Consider the following 11437-nt stretch of genomic DNA (forward strand, 5'->3'; position numbering starts at 1 on the left):
AAGCAACATCTCCCAAACAAGTAGAATGAAGATGTTTCATTTATCTATTTGAGAGAGAAGGGGTGCACCAGGGCCTCCTACCACTGCAAATGAACTCCATCTGAGTCCTTTGGTTGAGGAGCTTGCCTGCAAAGCCAAAGGACCTTGGCTCGATTCCCCAGCACCTACATAAGCCAGATGCACAAGGTAGCATGTGCATCTGCAGTTTATTTGCAGTGGCGGGAAGCCCTGGTGTGTCCATTCTCTCTCTCTCTCTCACTCTGCCTCTTTCCTTCTCTCAAAAAAAAAAAGATTCAAACCGGGCGTAGTGGCACAAGCCTTCAATGCCAGCACTCAGGAGGCAGAGGTAGAAGAATCGCCATGGGTTCAAGGCTACCCTGAGACTATGTAGTGAATTCCTGGAGAGCCTGAGGTCCTACCTCAAAAAAAAAAAAAAGATTCAAGGCCTGGCATGGTGGAGCCTGCCTTTAATTCCAGCACCTAGGAGGCAGAGGTAGGAGGGCCATTGTGAGTTTTAGGTCACCCTGGGTGAGAGGGAGACCCTACCTCAAAAAGCCTACATATATATATTGAATCCCAGGTCAGCCTGGGCCTAGGGTAAGACCCTATCTCAAAAAACAAAACAAATTCAATCCAGGCATGGTGGCTCAAGCCTTTAATCTCGGCACTCAGGAGGCAAAGGTAGTAGGATCACTGTTGAGTTAGAGGACAGCCTACATTCCAGTTAGACCTTACCTTGGAAAAACAAGTGATTCAGAATCCCAGCTGGGCATGGCAGGGCTGGTCTATTGTGCCAGCACTCAGGAGTTCAAGGCCATCTTCTGCTACATGAGACTCAGTCTCAAAAAAACAATTTAGAATGTCAAAAAAACAAGCCTTGCCGGGTGTGGTGGCACACACCTTTAATCCCAGCACTCAAGAGGCAGAGGTAGGAGGATTGCTGTGAGTTCGAGGCCACCCTGAGACTCCATAGTGAATTCCAGGTCAGCCTGGGCTAGAGTGAGGCCCTACCTCGAAAAACAAAAACAAAAAAACAAAAACAAAAAACCAACAACAACAACAACAACAAAACCCAAAACCAAGCCTGCCAGGCATGGTAGTGCACACCTTTAATCTCAGCACTTGGGAGGCAGAGGTTGGAGGATCAATGTGAGTTCAAGGCCACCCTGAGACGATATAGTGAATTCCAGGTTAGCCTGGACTACAGTGAAGCCCTACTGGCATGGGGGGGAGGGTGAAGGGCTGAGAAGCCTTGAGCTGGAGAGATAGCTTAGCAGTTAAGGTGCTTGCCTGTAAAGCCTAAGGACTCAGGTTTGATTCCACAGTACACATGTAAGCCAGATGTACAAAATGGCACATGTGTCCAGAGTCTGTAATGGCTGACGAATTTGACATTCCATCATAAGATCTGGTGTGCCTGTTCTCCCTCCCTCTCAAATAGATAAATGAATAAATAAAATATTAAAAAAAAAACAAGCCTTAGCCAGAAAAGTTTTCCAACAAATTCCCTTTTATTTACTTAACTATAAGAATTTTCTTTATTAATTCACCAATAATTTTCAGCACAAGATTTAACATCTTAATGACCACCAAGACCTGGACTCTAAGGCTTGCTCTGCCTTCCCCAGTCCTCAACGGGGTTTAAGGAAAGACATCATTAACAGAGGCCAAGATAGATGGTTACAAGTCCTCCTTTCCTATCACTGGACAAGTTGCTCAACTCTTGTCCAGAGCAGGAAAGAGTCACTTTTCTCAGACAAAAAAAAAAAAAAATTAATAATGAATTTGACATTCCATCATAAGCTCTCTCTCAACAATTTAGACTTAACAGTATCAGTTTAAACTCATTGGCTTCTAATGTTTCTCATGTTGCAATTTAGTTTTGATGAAATCTTAATAATCTCACTCTGTGCATAAATCAACTCAGTGCAAAGAAAAACCCTTCAAACTGGAAAACCTCATCTTGCTTTGGAAAGAGCAAATAGGTTTTCTGCTCATCTACCCGACAGATGAACAGACATCCCCACAAAGTTCAAAACGTTACTTCTGGCCCTGGAATGTACACATAGGCAGCAGCTTTTGACAGATTCCAATCACCTACAAAGGACAGCCAGAACCACTATGCAGGCAGCCTTTGGAAGCTTCTTGACATCAGCTCTTGAGAACCTTCCGTGATTGTGTTCAAAGGTTCTAAGCTCCCCACAACTGCTATTCTACTTCATGAACTGGGCTCACAGGAGGCGCTGGAATTCTCCGGAGCGAGACTGGAAGCAGTGGTTCCTCGAGGTAGAACTTCAATAACGCGAGGCTTGTCAATGATCCGAGCTGTGCGATTTCCCTTCTCCACGATGCCCACGATCCATGCTTGGTGACCTTCTCCATACTTGGAAGATTTGATTTCAGAACAAAAGCGCGCTGCCTGTTCTCTTGGCAGACAAATCAGCAATCCCCCAGAGGTTTCAGCTGATGTTCCTTGGAGGAGCCCAAAGCGCCCACTGGCCTTGCTTACCGCAGCCATCTTAGCAATGATTGGCAGGTTATGAATGACAAAGGACACTTCGTTCCTCTGTTGCTTTGCAAGGTTCTGAGAATGTCCTAGAATGCCGAAGCCTGTGATGTCCGTGGCTGCGTGGGCATTGAAGGTGTGCATCAGTCCCGCAGCAGTTCGGTTTAGAGTAGCCATATTGAACATGGCTTCCTGATAGGCCAGCTCTACCTCTTCTCTAGAGACTACCATCTTGATCTTGTTCCATCTCTCAGGATTGTCTAGCCATTGGTGGGCATTGACAGCAACCTGAGTTCCTAAGGGTTTGGTTAATACCAGCACATCTCCTACCACCGCACTGTCAGGCATTATGAATTCATTTGGCTGACACACCACAGTGGCGACTCCCCCAATGATAATCCAAGGGTTGACCACTGTCTGTCCACCTGTCACTGCCGTCCCTCCTTCCTCAGCAGCATCACGAAAGCCTTTAATCATGAGTGGAGTGACCTTCTCGCGTTCCTCGTCACTCATACTCTGGCTAACACTGAGCAGCATTAACATGTTGTCACATTCTGTAATGCCCATGGCGTACAGGTCACTGAGCACATTGGCACAAGCTATGCGCCCCATCATGTAGGGGTCTTCCACCAAAGGATAAAAGAAGTCAGTGGTCTGCACTAGTGACAGGCCCCCGTGCCTCAGGGGTATGACGCAGGAGTCCATCCCAATGCTCAGGGACGGGAAGGTGGAGCCAGGGCCTGCCCCGACTGGCAGGCCACCTTCCTGGGCCGCCTCCTCCTCCTCCTGGCCCGCGACCAGGCCTGGGGTGAGCGGGGACGGCGTCAGTCCCTCCAGGAGCTTGAGCAGCGTCTCCTGGGGGACTTTGCAGCCTCAGCCCTTCATACCGGAGAAGCCCGTCAGCCGCCAGCTCGGGCTCAGCCCCAAGGTCTGGGGCTCGAAGGGTCGGTAGTTAGAGAAGACGCGGCCCGAAGACAAGCCCGCCGGGCTCCGGGAACCTTCCGCCGCCACCATCGCCTCTCCGCTGGCGCCCGCCGCAGCTTCCGCCATCACGCCGGCCCAGCGAGGGATGCACGGGAGGGAGAAGAGAAAGCCCTTGTATTTTCCTACTGACGTTAATTCGAAGTAACAGTCGATATTACCCGCGGAGACGCTCTATGGCAAAACCCCACGGGAGGACTCACGCTACACCGGGGCTGTCTGAGCCAGGAGTGACCGGCCCTTCCCTTTTTATAGGCCCGGTGATTGACAGCACATCATCCAATGGTGACTCTGTAGCTGGGAGGCGGGCTTCCTTTACTCCGAAAGGTACATTGCAAATTAACTGCCTGCTTGCACAATCGATCCCCGCGAGACTGAAGAACGTCACGTGCTTTTGGAGGCAGGCTCGCGTTATTTAGCCCAGGCTAGCAATGAAACAAAGTAGGTAAACCAGGGTGGCCTTGAACTGGAGCCAATCCTCCTGCCTCAGCTTCCTGAGTTACAGGCATGAGCCGCGATTCCCGGCTCCTCTGGCAATGTAAACGATCTCTTGAAAGTGGCTGACTGTAGTTTGCTGTCTTCGAATCACAGTACCCAGATCTAGCATACTTGCAGACTACCTTCTGTCATTTGAGAAACCCCGTGAAGGTCAGAACAGTCCCAGGGTCACTTGACAAACACAAAGCCAATCTAGGGTAAGAAGATGACTAAGGGGAAATCAGAAAGAAAAAAAAAAAAGCCACAAAAATGAGAAGTTACAAATTAAGTTACTATCATTAAGTAAACAAATTGCAGTAGTAATATTACGAAATGTTCACATGGACTTAAACGAAATTTGGGACTCAAAGTCCAGACGCCTGCAACTGCTTGTGTGAATCACTTCCCTCTTTCTCTCCCCCCCCCCCCCGATTTTTATTTATTTATTTATGAGAGACACAGAGAGAGGTGGGGGGAGAGAGAGTGAGAGAATGGGCACGCCAGGGCCCCTAGCCACTGCAAATGAACTCCAGGCTTACGTGGGACCTGAAGAATCGAACCTGGATCCTTAGGTTTCGCAGGCAAGTGCCTCAACCACTAAGCCACCTCTCCAGTCTCACTTCCCTCTCTTGTACCCATTAATTGATCAGTGCAACAGAATAGTTCCCTAGATCTACCCCATCTACTCTTTTTTTTTTTTTTTTAGGTAGGGACTCACTCTAGCCCAGGCTGACCTGGATTACTCTGTAGTATCAGGGTGGCCTTGAACTCACAGTCATCCTTCCCAGTGCTGGGATTAAAGGTATAAGCCACCATGCCCGGCTTGTTTTTTTTTTTTTTTTTTTTTGTTTGTTTTGTTTGTTTGTTTTTGAGACAGGGTCTCACTCTAGCCCTTTTTGACCTGGAATTCACCATGTAGTCTCAGGGTGGCCTTGAACTCATGGTGATCCTCCTATCTCTGCTTCCCAAGTGCTGGGCTGAAAGGTGTGCACCACCACACCCGGCCCTCTCCCCCTCCCTTTACTTCCTTCCCTTCTCTTTCTTTCTTGCTTTTTGAAACAGGGTTTCATGTAGCCCAGGCTGGCCTCACTGTGTAGTTGAGAATGACTTGGGATTTCAAGGGGTCATCACCCCACCATGCCTGGTTTTATGCAATGCTGGGAATCAAACCCAGGCTTTGTACATTTGAGACATACTCTACCAACTAAGCTGTATCCTTAGCCAATATTCTAACATGTATATATTTCTCTAAGTTAATATATATTTTACACACACACAACATATAAATTACACTGTATGATAGATCTAGGAAGGAAGGACACTTTACCGGTGCCTGTTAATATTACAGATGCTGCTGGGCGTGATGGCATATGTCTTTAATCCCAGTACTTGGGAGACAGAGGTAGGAGGATCACCGTGAGTTCAAGGCCAGCCAGAGACTACATAGTGAATTCTAGGTCAGCCTGGGCTAGACTGAGACCCTAATTCGAAAAACCAAAAAAAAAAAAAAAAAAATCACAGATGCTAAACCCAGCATGGTGGCTTCATATCTATATCCTAGTACTTGAGTGGCTGAGGTAGGAGAGTCAAGGTAAATTCTAGGCCAGCCTGAGCTACATAGTGAGTTACAGGTCCACTTGGGCTTCAGAATGAATAAATAAGTTTATAGCTACTGCCAAGTTACTAGCCTGTAATCCTAGAATTTGGGAAGCTGAGGTATAGGAAGATTTAAAAGCTAATTTGGCTACAATATTGAGACCCTGTTTCATTAAACACTAAAACAATGGTAATTATTAATAATAAAATTACAGTTACATATACTACTTTTGAAGCAGCAACAGCAATTCTAGGATTTCAATTTTTATTTATTTTTTAAAAGAGTTTCTACCTTATTTATTTATTTTTAATAATTTATTTATTTATTTTTTTTTTCGAGGTTGGGTTTCACTCTAGTCCCTGCTGACCTGGAAATCACTATGTAGTCTCAGGTTGGCCTTGAACTCATGGTGATCCTCCTACCTCTGCCTCCCAAATGCTGAGATTAAAGGCATGTGCCACCAAGCCTAGCTGTTTATTTATTTATTTATTTGAGAGAGAAGCAGATAGATGAAAGAGAGAGAGAATATGGACACGTCAGGGTCTCTAGCTACTGCAAACAAACTCCAGACACATGCACCACCTTGTGCATCTGGTTTATGTGGGTACTGGGGAATTGAACCTGGGTCCTTAGGCTTCACAGGTAAGCACCTTAACAGCAAAGCCAGCTTTCCAGTCCCTCGACTTTATTTCTATTTATTTATTTTGATTTTTCGAGTTAGGGTTTCACTGTATCTCAGGCTGACCTAGAATACACTGTGTAGTCTCAGGGTGGCCTCGAACTCATGGCAATCTCCTACCTCTGCCTCCCATGTGCTGGGATTAAAGGCATGTGCCACCACATCCAGCTTTTATTTTTATTTATTTATTTATTTAAAAATAATTTTAGGGGGCTGGAGAGATGGCTTAGCAGTCAAGGCCTGCAAAGCCTGCAAAGCCAAAGGATCCTGCTTCAACTCTCCAAGACCCATGCAAGCCAGTTGTACAAGGTGGCACATGCATCTGGAGTTCGTTTGCAGTGGCTAGAGGCCCTGGCATGCCCTATCTCTCTCTCTCTATGCCTTTTTTCTCTCTCTCAAATAAATAAATAAGTAAATATAAGTAAATAAAAAAAATTTTTAATGACTAACCAGGGCTGGAGAGATGGCTTAGTGGTTAAGGCACTTGCCTGAGAAGCCAAAGGACCCAGGTTTGATGCCCCAGGATCCACATAAGCCAGATGCACAAGGTGGAGAATGTGTTATGAGTTTGTTTTCTGGAGGCCCTGATGCACCCATTTGCTCTCTGCCTCCCTCTCTCTGTTTCTTTCTCTGTCTCTCAAATAAACCGGTGGCACACATCTTTAATCTCAGCAGAAGTAGGAGGATCACTATGAGTGTATAGCCACCCTGAGACTACATAGTGAATTCCAGGTCAGTCTGTGCTAGAGTGAGACCCTACCCTGAAAAACCAAAACAACAAAAACAGTATAGTGAAAAAGAGAAAAGTTGTGGCTGGAGAGATGGCTCAGCAGTTAAAGGAACTTGTGTGGAAAGCCGGATGGCCCAGGTTCAATTCCTCAGTCCCCACATAAAGCCACATGCATAATGTGGCATGTGTGTCTGAAGTTCCTTTGCAGTGGCAAGAAACCCTGGTGTGCCCATACTCATTCTCTCTCTCTGCCTCTTTCTTTTGTTTCTCCTCCTCCTCCTCCTCCTTCTTCTTCTTTTGTGTGTGTGTGTGTTTGTTTTGTCTCGTCGAGGTAGGGTTTCACTCTAGCCCAGGCTTACCTGGAATTCACTAGGTAGTCTCAGAGTGGCCTCAAACTCACGGTGATCCTCCTATCTCTGCATTAAAGGCATGTGTCATCTCTCCAGCCCCTTATTAAGGATTTTATTCTGTAGACACACTCTGGAGACCTCTGAGATGCCTTTCTCACTAGTTTGATGCTCATCTACCAGGTCCAGCATCCTTGTTGCTAGTTCCAAGAGCCCCCTCTTCCTCTGGGTTTGCCCTGTGGGACCTCAGCAACAAGATCTGCCTGGGGAGACTTGAAACAGCCAGAGCCACAGCCTTGACACCCTCTCCACTTTGCACCTTCACCAGAGATAGAGGGCTGCTAGTTATCTGGGGACAAATGTGAGTCATCTTTTTTCTGAGGAGGGTGCGGGGAGTGGCTCTGAATTGACCTCAGAGCACAAGGAAACACAAGACAGAATGATGGATGAAAGAAGAGAGGACAGAATCATGTAATCATCTGGGGGAGGATTCTTCAGGGCCAAGCAAACACTGTCCCAAAGGTCCCAGTAGGGCAGAGCGTGTGTGGCGAAGGAACAGCAACAAAGCCAGAGTTGCTGGTTGGAAAATGGAATGTAGAGGGCTGGAGAGATGGCTTAGACGTTAAGCACTTGCCTGTGAAGCCTAAGGACCTCAGTTTGAGGCTTGATTCCTCAGGACCCATGTTAGCCAGATGCACAAAGGGGCGCACGCATCTGGAGTTCGTTTGCAGTGGCTGGAGGGCCTGGCGCGCTCATTCTCTCTCTCTCTCTCTCTTTCTCTCTCTGTTTGTTGCTGTCAAATAAATAAAAGAAATAAAATAAAAAAGAAAAGAAAATGGAATGTAGAGGGACACAACAGACTGTTGTGAGCTGTAGCTGCTCTTTGACCATGAGAACTGAAGCTGTTTTTGGATCTCTGGGCACAGAGGCCTTATCGTATGGCCTTGGCAAACAGTCTTCAGACACAGAGGCATCTGTGGAGCAGACTTTAGGCATGTAAGCACTGTCTAGAAAGTTTTATTTTCTGTATATAAGCTTGTGCTTGCCTAAATAAATCAGAGACCTTGATCAGAATATAGACTTGGTCTCCTTCTTTGTGTCTCTTGTCTTCCATCCAGGTTAATTTCCCCTCGGGTCCTGGTTTAACTCCCCACTGGCCAGGGCAACAGACCTAGTTAAACATCCTCCTGTGCAGCCCTTGACTTTAGGCACACATAATGGAGGTCACCACCCAAGTTGATCTTCCTGATAAAGGAGAGGTTTCAGGAATCATTACCACAGGCCTTATTGCAAAATGCAGGTGTTTTCTGTTTTGTAAGGAATGGGATGACACCCCCCTCCCCCCACTGCCCGTGCAATGTACCATGACCTTCCTGCACCTCTCTGTTTCTAAACACCTTTGTGATTACATAGTATAGAATGTTGCTTGCCTCAGCTCCTCCTATGGGACCTATGTAATGAATACTGTGTGACTTTTTTTGTAATGACCCCCTTGTTTAACAGTAGCTTAATGTAACTAACTCTGTGGCTTAACTCCCATCCTGTTTTTGCAATGAACATCTTGTGGTTTTCTCCAATAAAAGCTGACACTCCCAGCAGTTCGAGGCTGTGCTCAGAGATCCTGTCCTCTTGCGTGTAGCCCTGGTGCACCAGCCTTTACCCAGCACTCTGTGAGTCAGTGGTCTTACTTGTGTGACCCCAGAGCCAATAACATCTTGGGGGTTTGCCAGGGATCCACATTTCGAGACCCCCCTTCCTTAGTCTGGAAAGACCCCAGTCTTGGCCCAAGAGCCGGATCTCTGCCCATCTGTATGTTCTTGGTGTTGGAGTCGGTAGCAAGCCGGTGATGGGGAGCCTTCTCCTAGGACAGCCAGTCCCTTCCCTTTTCTGGGTAAGAAACCTTCAGAGGTGATTTTTCCACTCTTCCTTTTTTTCTTCTTCTGGTTTTGTATACTTTTCTGGGTCCAAGAGGGAAGCTGGATGCATTAATTCCCTTGGATGAGGGATCTAGGAGCCGCTCTCAACCCTCTCTGGCTCCGTTTGGACAACTCAAACAGAGGTCTGTTTGTGGCTCAGTTTCGGTTCGGCAGCAACGCGGCAGCATCAGGAAAGTCAGAATTGCTAGCATGTTTGTGTTTGGTGTTGTGTTTGTCTTCTCCTTGTCTTCAAAGATATGGGTCAAAATCAGTCTATTGAGAAATTTCCTTTGGAATTGGTTAAAAAACAACAAAATTCTCTCTGAGGTGGAGGCTCATAATTTGTCAGATATTTTAAAAGATTGTAATGTCCTGTTACTTAAAAGAAAGAGGCAACTGACCTGAGTTCTAGGCTAGCTTGCCTCAAAACAAAAATAAAAATTTGCTTAGCTACTCTTTTTTTTGGGGGGGGGGGATTTCAAAGTAGGGTTTCACTATAGCCCAGGCTAACCTGGAATTCACTGTGTAGTTTCAGGGTGGCCTTGAACTTATGGTGATCCTCTGCCTCTCAAGTGCTGGGATTAAAGGCATGTGCCACCATGCCTGGCTGCCTTAGCTACTCTTTTTTTTTTTTCCCCCCCAAGGCAAGGTCTCTAGCTCAGGCTGACCTGGAATTCACTATGTAGTCTCAGGGTGTCCTCAAACTCACAGAGTTCCTCCTACCTCTGCCTCCCAAATTCTGGGATTAAAGGTGTGCACCACCATGCCCATCCTTAGCTACTCTTAATAAAAGTATTTCCAAAAGTGTTAGAGTTATTGATAAAGATTATCCCCAAAGTGGTTGTCATGTTTTGCCTGTATTCATAGCCTTTTAACTTAAAAGTGTATTTCATGGAGTTAATTAGTAGGCGATATCTCAAGTCAATGACTTATATAAAATCTGTAGATATAAAACAAGTCTGGTTGTCAAGTAGAGATTTTTGGTGACATAAATACTAAGAAAGGCTTTTTCTCTACAAATTTCCAATAATAAGATGGTTAAATCTTTGAAACTAGACTACTTGCTTCTTTGTCAGTGGGAAATAAGATTAATCAATTTAGTGTAGCTTTCTTAATCTTATAAGAAAGCTAGTTAGTTGTGGGATGAGATGAAATGAATGAAGGAACTGTGAAGGGATTTTTCAACGCTGAACATAGAATGCTTGTTAAGAATGCTTTTTGGGGGCTGGAGAAATGGCTTAGCAGTTAAGCGCTTGCCTGTGAAGCCTGAGGACCCTGGTTTGAGGCTCGATTCCTCAGGACCACGTTAATCAGATGCACAAGGGGGCACATGTGTCTGGAGTTCGTCTGCAGTGGCTGGAAGCACCCATTCTTTTTCTGCCTCTTTCTCTGTTGCTCTCAAATAAATAAATAAAGATAAACAATAAAATAAAATAAAATAAGAATGCTTTTATTTTAACAACTTCCACAACTGTAAACAATATCCCATGGTAATACCCTCCCCACCCCCACTTTCCATCACATCCCCTCCCTCTCCCCCTCTCAACCAGTCTCTCTTTTTCTTTGATGTCCTTATCTTTTCCTCCTGTTATGATGGTCTGTGTAGGTAGTGTCAGGCTCTGTGAGGTCATGGATATCCAGGCCATTTTGTGTCTGGGGGGAGCACATTGTAAAGAGTCCTACCCTTCCTTTGGCTCTGACATTCTTTCTGCCACCTCTTCTGCAATGGATCCTGAGCCTTGGAAGGTGTGATAGAGATATTGCAGTGCTGAGCACTCCTGTCATTTCTCAGCACCATGGTGCCCTCTGAGTTATCCCAACATCACTAAGAATGCTTTTTGAGGGGCCTGGAGAGATGGCTTAGTGGTTAACTGCTTGCTTGTGAAGCCTAAGGATCCTGGTTCAATGTTTGATTCCCCAGCCCTCCCATTCTTATTGCTAAGCCTGAATCTGATATAAAGCAGGTTCTCTGATATCCCTTCTTGAGACAGTCTCTTATACCCATCAGCCCACATGGGAGGACTGTCAACAACTCTTGCAGACCCTCTTCTCCACAGAGGAACATGAAAGAATGAGAAGAGAAGCCAAGAAACTAATGTTGGGAGCTGATGACTGTCTCATGGAGAACCCTATTGTTTATTGACAAGGTCTTCCCTTCCACACAACCAGACTGGGATCCCAATACCACTGAAGGTCAGGTGTCC

At 46.0% G+C, this 11437-nt stretch overlaps 1 protein-coding gene across 1 annotated transcript; it reads right to left on the reverse strand.

The window, feature by feature from the left end:
* Window positions 1–1492: 1492 nt before the first annotated feature.
* Sephs2 (selenophosphate synthetase 2) lies at window positions 1493–3722 on the reverse strand. Its single transcript, XM_004673200.2, has one exon. The coding sequence runs from the start codon at window positions 3554–3556 to the stop codon at window positions 2219–2221; it is 1338 nt and encodes a 445-aa protein (XP_004673257.2). The 5' UTR covers window positions 3557–3722; the 3' UTR covers window positions 1493–2218.
* Window positions 3723–11437: the final 7715 nt, after the last annotated feature.

This window comes from Jaculus jaculus, chromosome 12, assembly GCF_020740685.1.
Source record: "Jaculus jaculus isolate mJacJac1 chromosome 12, mJacJac1.mat.Y.cur, whole genome shotgun sequence".
Lineage (NCBI taxonomy): Eukaryota > Metazoa > Chordata > Mammalia > Rodentia > Dipodidae > Jaculus > Jaculus jaculus.